The following is a 16,008-nucleotide window of genomic DNA, read 5'->3' as shown; positions in this document are numbered from 1 at the left end:
TACATCCCCATGGCACAACACTGCGGTCACCATGTCTGACACATAACGCCATACGCTCTGGATCACAAGATGTTCCTTTTTTTCTCTGTAGTTTTATCTTCCCATAATTCTGGTACAAGTTCAACTTCGTTTTCTCCGTCTGAAGATTTTATTTCTCTTTTAGATGTTTTCTATTATATTTCCACTACAAACAGTAATTCTATATAGTAATGGAACTACTTTTCTACCTTTGGTTCCAGGTGACCATTTTTTTCTCAGACATTGTGGGCTTCACCTCTATATCTGCGTCCTGTACTCCATTGCAAGTAGTGAAGATGCTCAACAACCTCTACATGTGTTTTGATACGCGCATTGACTCCTATGATGTCTACAAGGTAACCCAAGTTTTACTTCCACTTTCATCACTTTTTTGACTTCAATTGAAATAATTCTTTATTTAGTTACTTGTTCTGTGGGCATGTCTCTGGGCTTTAAGGTTATACATTGTTGAAATCTGGGGTGTCTGCACTTATGCAGATGTATTGAATCTGCTAGTTAGTAGTTGTAGCCTTTCAGTATACCTCTGTAAAGCCTAATTTTGGTTGTAGCTCAGGCTTAAACAGATTTCAGTAACAATATGCACTGTCAATCAGTAACACCCTAGCATACCTTTTTTGTGCCATGGACCGGTTTATGCCCGACAATATTTTCATGGACCGGCCTTTAAGGTGTCGCGGATGAATACAACAAAATAAAACTAGTACCGGTACCGAAAAAAAGAAGATTTATTCATAACACACTTGAAAAGACCCAGGAAAACCAAGTTAACGATAAAAACGATAACAAAATAACGCTGAAAACCGATAAAAACCCTGAAAACCATACATTTCACACCTGAGCCTCAACTCTCGCGGCCGGTACCAAACGACTTACGGACCGGTACCGGTCCAAGGCCCGGGGGTTGGGGACCGCTGCCCTAGCATACATTCTAGTCCTCCCTGATTTAGGTATTTTGTGTGTGCCGTTACACACAAGGAAACCTCAACAGAACCTTTGCAGTACTTGCAGAAGAGACAGAGCAGGGTTCTGGGCTGCTCCTCAGACTACTAATCAGTCTGAAAAGCTGCAGCTGAGTTTCCCTGGTTCTCTATCTGCAGCCATCATTGAAGCCTGAAGTCTCTGCTGCAAAGAATGATATTAAGACAGTATGGATCCTGTTCATTATGCTGTGTTGCTATTGTGGTGAAGGCTCTAAACTACCATGCCAGCTACACTTGGTGATAATCACATCGGTTCGAATGCACTCCCTATGTTTCCCCCAGGCTCAATGCAGACAAAGAATCATGACACAGTTGATGGGTTTACTGCTTCTTAAGGCAGCACAGAGATGTGGTTCACATGCATACACACAATAATATAAGGCACATTAAAGTTTATCAGAAACTGAAAAGTTGTTCACAGCCTGCACGCCTTACTGAACAGTTGCAAAGTTACAATTTACATTTCTCTGGATGCACACACAGGAACACAAACAGCAATCAACTGTGGATCTGATGAAGCCAACCAAGAGACTGCATGGCTGAACCGGTTGTCACTGATCCATCTGCACTAAATACAGTGGGGCAAAAAAGTATTTAGTCAGCCAACGATTGTGCAAGTTCCCCCACCTAAAATGATGACAGAGGTCAGTAATTTGCACCAGAGGTACACTTCAACTGTGAGAGACAGAATGTGAAAAAAAAATCCATGAATTCACATGGTAGGATTTGTAAAGAATTTATTCGTAAATCAGGGTGGAAAATAAGTATTTGGTCAATAACAAAAATACAACTCAATACTTTGTAACATAACCTTTGTTGGCAATAACAGAGGTCAAACGTTTACTATAGGTCTTTACCAGGTTGGCACACACAGTAGCTGGTATTTTGGCCCATTCCTCCATGCAGATCTTCTCAAGAGCAGTGATGTTTTGGGGCTGTCGCCGAGCAACACGGACTTTCAACTCCCGCCACAGATTTTCTATGGGGTTGAGGTCTGGAGACTGGCTAGGCCACTCCAGGACTTTCAAATGCTTCTTACGGAGCCACTCCTTTGTTGCCCGGGCGGTGTGTTTTGGATCATTGTCATGTTGGAAGACCCAGCCTCGTTCCATCTTCAAAGTTCTCACTGATGGAAGGAGGTTTTGGCTCAAAATCTCACGATACATGGCCCCATTCATTCTGTCCTTAACACGGATCAGTCGTCCTGTCCCCTTGGCAGAAAAACAGCCCCATAGCATGATGTTTCCACCCCCATGCTTCACAGTAGGTATGGTGTTCTTGGGATGCAACTCAGTATTCTTCTTCCTCCAAACACGACGAGTTGAGTTTATACCAAAAAGTTCTACTTTGGTTTCATCTGACCACATGACATTCTCCCAATCCTCTGCTGTATCATCCATGTGCTCTCTGGCAAACTTCAGACAGGCCTGGACATGCACTGGCTTCAGCAGCGGAACACGTCTGGCACTGCGGGATTTGATTCCCTGCCGTTGTAGTGTGTTACTGATGGTGACCTTTGTTACTTTGGTCCCAGCTCTCTGCAGGTCATTCACCAGGTCCCCCCGTGTGGTTCTGGGATCTTTGCTCACCGTTCTCATGATCATTTTGACCCCACGGGATGAGATCTTGCGTGGAGCCCCAGATCGAGGGAGATTATCAGTGGTCTTGTATGTCTTCCATTTTCTGATGATTGCTCCCACATTTGATTTTTTCACACCAAGCTGCTTGCCTATTGTAGATTCACTCTTCCCAGTCTGGTGTAGGTCTACAATACTTTTCCTGGTGTCCTTCGAAAGCTCTTTGGTCTTGGCCATGGCGGAGTTTGGAGTCTGACTGTTTGAGGCTGTGGACAGGTGTCTTTTATACAGATGATGAGTTCAAACAGGTGCCATTCATACAGGTAACGAGTGGGGGACAGAAAAGCTTCTTACAGAAGACGTTACAGGTCTGTGAGAGCCAGAGATTTTCCTTGTTTGAGGTGACCAAATACTTATTTTCCACCCTGATTTACGAATAAATTCTTTACAAATCCTACCATGTGAATTCATGGATTTTTTTTTCACATTCTGTCTCTCACAGTTGAAGTGTACCTCTGGTGCAAATTACTGACCTCTGTCATCATTTTAAGTGGGGGAACTTGCACAATCGGTGGCTGACTAAATACTTTTTTGCCTCACTGTACAGTACATAGCTGCCCCTTGTGGACAGGCTGGTAAATGACATCTTCAGAACAGCCACCCCCAGACTTGCTCCAGCAAGTTTGCAGTACTAAATCCATTGTATAAATCTTCATTCGGAACAGCAGTCAGCCGAATGAGGTTACCTCACAGGTCATCCATAGGTATGGTCCATCACTTTAACCTCTGCAGTGCAAATAAGGCTGCCAGGGATCACCTTGCCAATGTTCCCTACAGGCTATGTGAAGCTCTGGGAAGTTGGGATCAGTGATTATCAAAACACTACCCAGTTGAAGCAGGGCTGTATCTGACTGCCACTAAGAGAGAGTATGGCGGGCAGGTAGTAGTGCAGGAACCATGTCCAGAAGTGGTCTGATAGTACTTGGCAGTCCAAGCAGCGATATACTGCCTGTGGTAACAAATGGTTGGCCAAATCATCAGCAACTGCCCTTGGTTTGCGAGTTGTCCGCACTTCTTTGCTGACATCTTGCGAACCCAGGGCTGCAGTCAGGACAGCCCTGATTTCATGCTCCCAGGAGCCTCCAGAATGAGAAGTGCTAGGTAGGTTGAAGTGGAATCAGCCATTTTATGGTTGACTGGGTGGGCTGTACTTCTTTGACAGGCTGGCAGACAGAACACACAGTGAGGTATGAGGGCGATCACGATACAGGACTGAGGGAGACGCTGACATAAATACACAGAAGGATAATGTCTCGGTAGTGAGAACACACGGGGAACACAACTGACACGAATTAACATGACGCCACAGGTAGACACACTGAACATGGAAACGTGAGACCTTCACAATAAAACATGTCACGGCTGCTACGGCAGATGTGTGGAGTTTATGAGAGAAGGACCCAGAATGCAGGCATAGGCAGTGATGCTAGTGAGCTTTATTTACAATAGGTGAAAACAAACAAAAGCAAGGGTGGCAGGGACAGAACTAAGAAATACTCTGAACTGGGAAACCCAGTAAACAAACCTGAATTATAACATGCGGAGAGAAACATGAGATGATAACCAGAGAAACACAGGACATGATGAGCAGGAACAGGAAACAGATTCCACAGAAAATGCTGGAGCTCATGGACACGTTCACATAGAGTTCAGGTGACCAACCTGGAAGGCAACAGCACAACAGTCCATTGCTAAACAGTTCAGGGCCCAACCACAAGGAGAGTGGCAACGGCACAGGTGACTGAACCGGTCCGGCGGGCGGCCATGGAAAAGGCAGCAGGCGAAGAAAATCCGGAGGCTGACCACGTGGATGGCGGCGGCACAGACGAAGCAAGTCCGGAGGCCGACCATGACGGCGAAGATATCTGGCCAGCAGTCTGGAAAGTGGCTGGCGACAGTGAGGAGCTGAACGAAGTCGAGCAGGACGTGAAGGACGGAGATGGCACAGATGTGGCAGCTGCAGGTGATGGAGCAGTTGGTGGCACTGCAGGTGGTGGAACTGCAGGCGACAGTGTGGAAACTGCAGGTGGTGGAACTGCAGGCAACGGTGGAGGATCTAGTGGCGCTGATGGTGTCTGGATGGGCTCCTCGGACCTTCCAGCAGAGACAGAAAACATCTGAAGCGACCCCTCAGGACCTTCAGCAGGAACAGAACCTGGCTGAAGCGGTTCTTCTGACCCTCCAGCAAAGACAGATGGCTGGAGCGGTTCCTCGGACCCCCCAGCAGGAACAGAAGAAGGCTGGAGCGACCCCCCCTGGATCCTCCAGCAGGAACAGAAGACGGCTGGAGTGACCCCCCCGGACCCTCCAGCAGGAACAGAATACGGATGGAGTGACCCCCCTTGGGACCTCAGCAGGAACAGAAGATGGCTGAAGCGGTTCATCTGACCCTCCAGCGAAGACAGACAGACAGCTGAAGCAGTTCCTCGGACCCCCCCGCAGGAACAGACGGCTGACGCGGTTCTCCAGAACCCCCAGCAGAAACAGAAGATGGCTGGAGCTACCCCCCGGGACCTTCAGCAGGAACAGAAGACGGCTGAAGCGGTTCCTCTGACCCTCCAGTGAAGACAGATGACTGAAGCGGTTCCTTGGACTCCCCAGCAGGAACAGAAGGGGGCTGGAGTGACCCTTCGGACCCTCCAGCAGGAACAGAAGACAGCTGGAGCAACCCCCAGACCATCCAGCAGGAACAGAATACGGCTGGAGCGACCCCCCGGCCCCTCCAGCAGGAACAGAAGATGGCTGAAGCAGTTCCCCTGACCCTCCAGCGAAGACAGACAGCTGAAGCAGTTCTTCGGACCCCCCTGCAGGAACAGATGGCTGGCGTGGTTCTCCAGAACCCCCAGCAGGATCAGAAGACGGCTGGAGCGAACCTCCCGGACCCTCCAGCAGGATGAGGAAACGGCTGAAGCGACCCCTTGGGACCTCAGCAGGAACAGAAGACGGCTGAAGCGGTTCATCTGACCCTCCAGCGAAGACAGACAGACAGCTGAAGCAGTTCCTCGGACCCCCCGCAGGAACAGACGGCTGACGCGGTTCTCCAGAACCCCCAGCAGAAACAGAAGATGGCTGGAGCTACCCCCCGGGACCTTCAGCAGGAACAGAAGACGGCTGAAGCGGTTCCTCTGACCCTCCAGTGCAGACAGATGACTGAAGCGGTTCCTTGGACTCCCCAGCAGGAACAGAAGGGGGCTGGAGCGACCCTTCGGACCCTCTAGCAGGAACAGAATACGGCTGGAGCGACCCCCCGGCCCCTCCAGCAGGAACAGAAGATGGCTGAAGCGGTTCCCCTGACCCTCCAGCAAAGACAGACAGCTGAAGCAGTTCTTCGGACCCCCCTGCAGGAACAGATGGCTGGCGTGGTTCTCCAGAACCCCCAGCAGGATCAGAAGATGGCTGGAGCGAACCTCCCGGACCCTCCAGCAGGATGAGGAAACGGCTGAAGCGACCCCTCGGGACCTTCAGCAGGAACAGAAGACGGCTGAAGCGGTTCCTCTAAACCTCCAGCGAAGACAGATGGCTGAAGCAGTTCCTCGGACCCCTCCACAGGAACAGACGGCTGGAGCGACCCCCCAGCCCCTCCAGCAGGAACAGAAGACAGCTGGAGCGAACCCCCCGGATCCTCCAGCAGGATGAGGAAACGGCTGAAGTGACCCCTTGGGACCTCAGCAGGAACAGAAGACGGCTGAAGCGGTTCATCTGACCCTCCAGCGAAGACAGACAGACAGCTGAAGCAGTTCCTCGGACCCCCCGCAGGAACAGACGGCTGACGCGGTTCTCCAGAACCCCCAGCAGAAACAGAAGATGGCTGGAGCTACCCCCCGGGACCTTCAGCAGGAACAGAAGACAGCTGAAGCGGTTCCTCTGACCCTCCAGTGCAGACAGATGACTGAAGCGGTTCCTTGGACTCCCCAGCAGGAACAGAAGGGGGCTGGAGCGACCCTTCGGACCCTCTAGCAGGAACAGAATACGGCTGGAGCGACCCCCCGGCCCCTCCAGCAGGAACAGAAGATGGCTGAAGCGGTTCCCCTGACCCTCCAGCGAAGACAGACAGCTGAAGCAGTTCTTCGGACCCCCCTGCAGGAACAGATGGCTGGCGTGGTTCTCCAGAACCCCCAGCAGGATCAGAAGATGGCTGGAGCGAACCTCCCGGACCCTCCAGCAGGATGAGGAAACGGCTGAAGCGACCCCTCGGGACCTTCAGCAGGAACAGAAGACGGCTGAAGCGGTTCCTCTAAACCTCCAGCGAAGACAGATGGCTGAAGCAGTTCCTTGGACCCCTCCACAGGAACAGACGGCTGGAGCTACCCCCCAGCCCCTCCAGCAGGAACAGAAGACAGCTGGAGCGAACCCCCCGGACCCTCCAGCAGGATGAGGAAACGGCTGAAGTGACCCCTTGGGACCTCAGCAGGAACAGAAGACGGCTGAAGCGGTTCATCTGACCCTCCAGCGAAGACAGACAGACAGCTGAAGCAGTTCCTCGGACCCCCCCGCAGGAACAGACGGCTGACGCGGTTCTCCAGAACCCCCAGCAGAAACAGAAGATGGCTGGAGCTACCCCCCGGGACCTTCAGCAGGAACAGAAGACGGCTGAAGCGGTTCCTCTGACCCTCCAGTGAAGACAGATGACTGAAGCGGTTCCTTGGACTCCCCAGCAGGAACAGAAGAGGGCTGGAGCAACCCCCGGACCGTCCAGCAGGAACAGAATACGGCTTGAGCGAACCCCCGGCCCCTCCAGCAGGAACAGAAGATGGCTGAAGCGGTTCCCCTGACCCTCCAGCGAAGACAGATGGCTGAAGCAGTTCCTCGGACCCCCCTGCAGGAACAGACGGCTGGAGCGACCCCCTGGACCCTCCAGCAGGAACAGAAGACGGCTGGAGCGACCCCCCGGACCCTCCAGCAGGAACAGAAGACGGCTGGAGCGACCCCTCGGGACTTTCAGCAGGAACAGAAATGGTTCCTCTGACTCTCCAGACAGATGGCTGGAGCGGGTCCTCGGACCCTCGAGCAGGAACAGAAGATGAATGAAGAGGTTCCTCGGACCCTTCAGCAGGAACAGACAGGATTAACAGGTACGGAGCCACAAATCCTCCAGCCTTTCAGTCTGTGGCACTAAGGCTGTGGAACAGTCGACCACCACAACTACTTTTGGTTAACTCTGTGGATTCTTTAAAAAGCAGTTTAAAACTTTTGTTTAAACAGAAGTTCTGTTGATCAACGCCTTTTTCAATTTTACATTTTTATTTATATGCAACCTTTTGTATTGACTGTATTGTTGATTTTGTTACCAAACGTTCTGTTTATTTTAACCTTTGTGTACAGCGCTTTGTGACTGCCTGTCTATGAAAAGTGCTTAATAAATAAACTTTACTTTTATTTTATTTCTCCTATTACCTGTGTGTGCTGCTCGGCTTGGGCCTGCAGCGTCTCCAGTTACTGCTGTGGTGCTGTCTCTTGCTGTTGGTGCATGTTGGCCGGCTCCCTTGCATCTTGTGTGATAGGCACAGTTGGGTGCCAATGTAACACCACGGTCATGGGAAACCCACCATCCAGCTTCAGACTCTGTTTCAACTGAACAGGTCGTGTTTATTCTCACAATTACTGTTTTACACGTGTGCTTCACTTGCAGCTTTTCCTCCAGCGTTCTTCCACTGCTGCTGTCCTTACTCTCTGAACATGACCGGTCTCAGCATTTTACTGAGTTAAAATAGTGGCTGGCACACTGTGGCTGTGCACCTAGAACTGCTGCTGAACCCTCTGCTGTACCCCTTCCCTGCAGCTGCACTACACCAAGATACATGAAACTTCTGACATTTTTAAACTTTTTTTCTCCAAGAGTTACAAGACTGTCACATAGAATCAGTTCTTCATCTGCGTTAAATGCTATTGTCTTGCTCTTATCATAGACTGGCTACATACCAGATGATGTGAAAGTGTCGCCATACAACAGGAGAATGCTATAAAGTTCCTCTGCTAAGTTCGCAAATATGGACGGGTCATAGCTCAGTGATTTGATTCTGACCTGATGTTGGTACTTTGTCACATAGTTGTCATTGTGATACTTCACTTGGAATGCAGTACTCCAGTGTGAAGCTAGTCTCAAAGAATATTTTCAGTATTTCACTGTTGGCTACTCTCACCACAAACTTGGACTTTAGGGTACCTTGTTTATATCCTACTAAAGTTTCAAATAAGCTAAATTCAAAGATTGAAATGCAAACGGACGCGTGCTGCAGCACTTTTCTTTTTGTGTTTTTTATGCTTTTTCATTGCTAGTTCCTGCAATGCACTGATCACTTTCAGTAGTCAGGAACTGATAGACACTGACCTCAGCCTGAAGCTAGACTTTATTTGGATTGGACCCACAGTATCCATCAGGATTGCAAGACCACCAGGAGCTCCATCGGTTATTGTCAGGAACAGCAAGAGATGGCAGGAGAGGAATAAAAAGCTGGGATGCAGAGCTGGCTATCGTGTCCAACTGCAAAAGCAGCAACACAAACCCCTGCTTCCATTCATCTTCCTAACTAACGACAGATCCCACACAAACAAAATGGAAGAGCTACAATCAAAGATTTACTACAACCATTTTGTCCGGGCGTGTTATCTACTGATTATAACTGAATCTTGGCTCCATCTACAAATATCTGATGTTTCACCGCCAGGACTGCAACAAAGACTCTGGTAAGGGATCACCTAAAACTTATCATTAGTAAACAGCAGAGAGACCAGCTTGAGGGCATCCCTATCGTTGCTGGGGATTTTAATAAGCCATGTTTGAAATCAGTAAACTCGAAATTCCACCATCATGTTAAGCGTCCTACCAGGGGCACAGGATACTGGAGCGTGTGTACAGTAACATCAAGTAAACCTGCAAAGCGACACCCCTACCCCACCTGGGACAATCTGACCACCTCTCTCTCCACCGGATTATAAGGCACATTAAACGAAACAAAACAGTCAGATTAGTCAAACTTTACTCAGCTCATTCTTCTTGCTTCCTCCACTTCCATACCATCGATTCCTAATGTCGTTGCAGTATATTAATGACTAACCTCGTATTGTGGATGGATTTTCTCAGTTGTTCTCCTGACTGAAGTTTGGTCCGTTTACAGCATCCTGCCATGCGATTGCATTTGTCTCTAACCATCGGGAACCCTCACGTTAACTTTTATCGAGTGGAAAAAAGTTAGCGTTCATCCTCCAGCTTCACTGTGTATATGCTATGCTAACATAGCTGTGTATATCATTATATACCAGCTAGCCCAACTTCATTAACCCTACAAACATCACTGCTGTTTAGTTTTCTGTCTTCATTTATGTAGTTTTCTGTCTTCATTTCTTCTTCATCTTCTGTTCCTGCTGGAGGGTCCTTCATTTAAGTGATAGCAGAAATTTTCAGAAATCTCTCAGTCAGAACATGGTATATCATGTTTAGGTGGAAACTAGCGAGCTAACTTCCTGCTAACTCTGTTAAGTATAATAAATTCTGTTTTCATGGATGCCTGGATGTTAAACTTAATTGTTACACCTGGTAAAGCAGCATAGCTGATCATTTTGTTAAAGATGAAAGAATTTAGACAGTTTTTTTAACTCTCAGTGATGCTGCAGTGTTTGTTTGACTTTGGGACCTGAAGCAGAGTTTGGACCCAGATTACTCTGCAAGGCTCCTGACTACGGTAGCCGTAATGCTGCGACAATCCATCAAGCGGTGCGGCTTCGTAGCTTACCAAAGTCGTACTAAAACATTTTTGCCAGATTTTTGAGCGCCGTGTACCTCATAAAATCAGTTCGAGGTCAGTAAGCACAACCAGAATTCATACATAAGGCGCACTGGATTATAAGGCGCATTGTTGATTTTTGAGAAAATTAAAGGATTTTAAGTGCGCCTTATAGTGCGGAAAATATGGTATTGCAAAATATATAAATCAGACGAGTCGATCCCACACCGATCCCGGCATTTTCCTAGACATGAGTAGGTTGTATATTTTATGTAGTTCTAAAAATCTGTTAATCCAGGTGGAGACTATAGGAGATGCATACATGGTGGTGAGCGGCCTACCTGAAAGGAACGGAGACAGACATGTGGATGAAATTGCCAAGATGGCTCTGGATCTGGTAGCAGCCGTCAGACAGGTCTCCATTCCTCACATGCCCAATGAGAGGCTTCAGCTCAGAGCTGGCATCCACACAGGTCAGAGGAATTTATTAAGATACAGCAGATGTTTTCTGTGTTATAGAAAATTTGAATCTGCGTGGGGATTGATAAAAATGTAAATCACTACAGTGACCTTGGTCAGGTGCTTTGTGGTAAGTACCATCTAGTAAAGGAACCATATCAGATTACGATTCCTGGATATTCAAGGTCAAGGTCAAGTTTATATATATATAGCACATTTCAAACAGCCGATGCTGCACAAAGTGCTTAACAATATAAAAATGGCATTAAAAAGCAACAATCCTCAACAATTCACAATCCTCAGAGGACGATTCTGTTGAAAATCTTAAACATAGAAATGTTGGCATCCTCACGGAGCTTTAACTGTGTACCATCAGAACAAAGCCACAAAATTTATTGGAGATGATAGACATCAGGTAAACTCAATAACACTTAGTAGCTCTTAGATGCAAAGCCTATATCCAGGTGTTTGAGTGCTTTTTAGTTTGCATACAGTATACACTTACTCTTCAAACAATTTCAAGTTGTCCACATTGTTTGTGGATTTACACAGTCTTTATAGCTCCTTAAGCATTATTCAGCATTAATTCAATCTTGTACTTTCCACATATGTGAGTATATAAAAGTCTGAGGAACATCTGATTTACATTTGCCAAATCTCCTCTTGAAGGTTGTCTCCTTGTGCAGTACTTACTCAAAAGTACTTTCTCCTTATGCACCACAGCTGCATGTTCTCCTTTGGACATGTTAGCAGATTCTCATGTTCTTGCAACTTGTGACAATGGATGAGTGTGCTGCATCTGTGCTGCCAAGATTTTTGCAAGGCAGTCACTCACAGCGTAAACCAACAGGGTTTCAATTCTTCAGTTGAAGAAACAGTTTGCTATTGGTTCTGTTTTGACACAGAAACTGATCTTTGGGCTCTGTTTAAGTTTGTTGTTCATGTATACATTCTTGAACAGGACTTATAAGGAGCCTATATGGAGTGCTGGGAGCAGTCCAGGTGTGCACAAAGAGACAACCATGAAGGGAAGATTGTAAAAATTTGAAAAAGGTACTTTTTTTTAACTTCCATGGATAAAGCAACAGATGATTTTGACTAGAATTTGTATTTCAGTTTCTTTGCAACACAAGAGGCTACTGACAAACCCAAAACACCAAGTCTAACATGGAGTATGGCAGTTCAGACAGTCTTCACTGCTTGGCACACACACAGCTGTGTGAGCCGCAGCTCTCGTGCTTGCTTTCAGCCACTTGAATGTTGCTCTGACCGCTTCTTCAAATTCAAATTCAAATTTTATTTGTCACACACACACAACCATACACAGTATGACATGGGGGTGAAATGCTTGTAGCTGTACAATGCCCGACCATTAAATGACAGAAGAAAAGTTTTACAATATTTACAATTTACAGTTTACTACAAAAATTTACAAATTAACTTAGGAATTTACAGTAAAGAGTGTGCAAATAGCAGAAGAGATTATAAAGATAAGGATTATAAATTATAGGAATTATAGGATTATAGGAAATGTGTGGTGGTGCGTGTGGTGACGTGTGTGAGAGTCCAGTCTTATAGTGACGTGTTTGGGAGAGTCCAGTCCTACACCTGGTTCAGGCCCCGAATAGCCTGGGGGAAGAAGCTCCTCCTCATTCTCTCTGTTTTGGCCTTAAGGGAGCGGAAGCTCCCTTCTTGTGCATGGCCCTTGGTTCCAGCGTCCTACTGTGTAAAATAGGGAAGGCACAATTAGGTGATGGCTGGCAGCTATGAACCTAACATGCACCTAGCCTATATACACATAAAAACCTGCGTCATGGGATAAGCAATGACACCTCATTCACTTTGTTTTAGTCTGCGCACGAGCATATAGAGCCGTCTTTGTGCAGCTCTCTTATTACACTCATCTCCAGCATTACAGCCAGTTCCTTCTGAACTACTTGTCTTTTATGTACAGATAATCTGTAGGACCATGAACACAGTGTTATACCTGGGTGAGTTTCAAAGTGGTGAGTGTGGTGTGAATGGGCAAGTGAGAGAATGCATCTGGAAAACGCTGTTGTCTGAACCAGCGTGAGATGGTTATCACAACGGTCTTTCACCAGGTTCCCCAGAGATACAGTTTCTGTCTCTCTCCATGCTTTAAGGGGGTGGGGGTGCTATATGTGTTTTGCTCCACCCCTGTCCGAATGCACCACTTTATAGTCAACATCCCTCACTCACTGCATGACCACAAAAGGTCCCTGCCACTTGGCAAATAACTTTCATTTGGATAAGGAGAGTAATACAAGTACTTTATCATCCAGTGTAAATTCTCAGATTTTAGCCCATCCACAGAACACACACCATCCGCCTAGAAGATCCACCCGGCAGAAGTGTCGTGGCGTTTGCATGAGTTCCCGTGAGTTGGGCAATGCACGTAGCCATAGGTTGGTTAGTGTGCGCCGTCGCTCAGGCATATCTCTCATGCTTTCTTTTAGCCACTTTAATGTCACTCTGACTGCTGCTTGCAGCTTTTCTCCTGTCTCCACACGCCCCTCACTCCCAGTGTCCTATTGTGTAAAATAGGAAAGGCACAATTAGGTGATGGCTGGCACCCTGGCACCACCCCTCCCAGCTTAGCCACAAACCACACCCCACCACCACACATTTTACAAAAATTACAGTTGATATGTCGTTGCTTTTTTCCCCAATCTTCTTCCATTGATGAATATTCTGAATGTTTAGTGCTAAAGGTTTTTTTTTTAGAAGATTGTAAAGTGTTGCTTCTTTTTCTCCTGCGATGCAGGTCCATGTGTGGCAGGAATAGTGGGCTACAAGATGCCAAGATACTGTCTATTTGGAGATACCGTCAACACAGCCTCTAGAATGGAATCAACCAGCCTGCGTATGTGCAGCTAGTCCCAGTATACACTAGCACACACAATATAGCACAATATAGTGGACATGAAATGAAACTAAATAGACTGTATGTGTTGTATTGGAATTTGGTACCAAAAACAGCTTTCTTGGATCTTTCTTGCACAAATATACAAATACAAATCTAGAAAAGCTTAAATCTTTACATGATGTCTGTTGATTTTAATTTTTCTTTATGCCAGCTCAGAAAATCCACATCAGTTCAGAAGCATACCTGGCTCTGATCAAAGACAATGCTTATGAGCTGCAGCTTCGTGGAGAGATTGAGATTAAGGTAAAATAATTTCCAGCTATGCCATAATATGTTATCATTAATATTATTTTATTTATTTTAAGAACGTTCCCAAATTTAAATTAAAAGACAAAAAAGTGAAATTTGGTGGAAATTGTATGTTTGTTAAAGAGTCTTTAGTCCAAGTTTTTATAAAACATTTTCTTACTTCATGTTCAACACAAGTCTACTTTAAGAGATTTCTTAAAATTTCCACATATACACAAACAATATGCAGTGCTTAGTTTTCATTTTGGTTTTTTTGGTGAACAGTACCTTGTCATTGCTCCTTTTTCACGCGTGGTCTTCTCCTGCCAGGGTAAGGGCAAAATGTATACATACTGGCTGATTGGCCACAAGAACTACAGCGTGCAGAATGACAGTCTGGTTTGCCACTGGAATCCCAACATGGCCAGAAAGAAGAAAATGTTAGCAGGGAGCCAGGTATCTGTGAGCAATGTGAGTTAAAGTGCTTTAATATTCTGAATATGTTCCATTAGAGAAGCATCCGTGCATGTCCTCCAGCTTTTGTCCTACATAGTTTAACACTGAGCCTTAAATGTTTGTTCTGCTGTGAATAGCACTGTAGTCATTCATTTGTTGTATAAAAACAGGTTCATACTAATATTTCCCCATTATTTCTGTATTACATCTTCCCTGACCAACTGTAGGTGTCTATAAATTTACATTTTCATCAATGTATTACAATTTTGTTTTGATATTTTTATGTTTGTGTTCTGTATGTATATGTTTTACTGCAATTGTGTCACGTGGGTATTACACCAATTAACCCACAGTGTAACCACCAAGCTAATGAAAACTGGTTCTCAAAAGCATGTTACAATCTCGTTCCAGATGTTAGCATTATTTTCTCATTGACTTATGCTAAATATACCATTAATATACAGTGCTTTTCTACTCTGAGCACTCAACGTGCTTTACACAACTTGCCTCATTCACCCATTCACACCCATTTGCTTAAGCACTTTTTCTAAGCTCTTTCCTATTCCAATGCAACACATCTTCCAGTGTGTGTCAGTGTTCTCCATCCATCCAACCATCCATCTTCTTCTTATCCAATTCAGGTTCACAGTTAGGCTGGAGCCTATCCCAGCTATTATAGATCAAGAAGAGGGGTACACCCACCTCTGATGAAGTTTCACAAGTGTCAGCTTTGCTTTTATACATAGATATAAAAATATGGATATGTACTCATAAAAAATCATAATTATAATATTTCTGAGTAAAAAACTGAATTGAATCAAATCAAATCAGAGTCGCATCAGCAGAAGAAGGGGGTGGAAACAGAAGGGGATGCGGATCCGGTTCAGCAGCTGCAGTAACTATAGCCAAGCTTGAGACATGCTCCGGAACCTCCTCTTCGGGGCTGAAATTGCACGGCTCCCAACCTCCAGCTGCAGGAGCTCCCTTAGAGACCCTGGCCGTGCTGCTAGGTGATCGTTGGCCAGGGTCACCGCCAGATCCAAGGGCTGGTGGCAGCAGACCCACTCTGCCATTCCCGCTGGGAGCCCCTCCATGAATTGTTCCAGGACCACCATATTCACTAACTGGGCCTCCTCTTTTGTGGGAGGTACCTTTGTCTGGCTCTCGGACTGGTTCTACGTGTTTTTTATGGGTGGCCACTGGCTGCTCCCAGTGCATAATCGCAAGCTCCACCACCATTTGTGCTAGTGCCTCCACCAGTTGTGCAGGTCACATATCCGTCATCACGCAGATTCGCTTTGGGCACAACTGGAGCACTAAGGACCTCACACACAGCCAGAGGGTCACGGTGAAGTACGGTTTCTTTTATTACTGTTTTGCACACAAACACTTTGGCACATGCAGGCCGGCAGCTCCCAACTCATCTCTGGTGCTACTTCCTGCTCACTGCTTACCTCCTCTCTTCAGGTCCTGGCACCTGCTGAAATAGGAGAGGTAGATCATGGCTCAAGAGTTGGGAGTTCGCCTTGTAATTGGAAGGT

General features: G+C 46.5%; 1 protein-coding gene across 1 annotated transcript; it reads left to right on the top strand.

The window, feature by feature from the left end:
- Positions 1-251: 251 nt before the first annotated feature.
- Positions 252-14,831, top strand: LOC147305821 (atrial natriuretic peptide receptor 1). The gene is made up of 5 exons (XM_086278048.1): positions 252-374; positions 10,676-10,850; positions 13,622-13,720; positions 13,935-14,026; positions 14,342-14,831. Exons 1-5 carry the CDS (start codon positions 315-317, stop codon positions 14,489-14,491), a joined length of 576 nt encoding a protein of 191 aa, XP_086134174.1. The 5' UTR covers positions 252-314; the 3' UTR covers positions 14,492-14,831.
- Positions 14,832-16,008: the final 1,177 nt, after the last annotated feature.

Source organism: Aulonocara sp. 'chitande type north' Nkhata Bay, linkage group LG20, assembly GCF_057382095.1.
Source record: "Aulonocara sp. 'chitande type north' Nkhata Bay isolate Kocher_YH1m ecotype deep benthic linkage group LG20, A_spYH_male_GT1.1, whole genome shotgun sequence".
Taxonomy (NCBI): Eukaryota; Metazoa; Chordata; class Actinopteri; order Cichliformes; family Cichlidae; genus Aulonocara; species Aulonocara sp. 'chitande type north' Nkhata Bay.
Note: the sequence above shows the minus strand (reverse complement) of the source record. Positions and strands in the feature narration are given on the sequence as shown.

Bases quoted from the DNA above. Each gene is read 5' to 3' on its own strand.
- LOC147305821 (XM_086278048.1), top strand. From the start codon at position 315: ATGCTCAACAACCTCTACATGTGTTTTGATACGCGCATTGACTCCTAT. The intron at 10,851-13,621 runs GTCAGAGGAATT...CCTGCGATGCAG, and splicing joins CAGAGCTGGCATCCACACAG to GTCCATGTGTGGCAGGAATA. The intron at 13,721-13,934 runs GTATGTGCAGCT...TCTTTATGCCAG, and splicing joins AATGGAATCAACCAGCCTGC to CTCAGAAAATCCACATCAGT.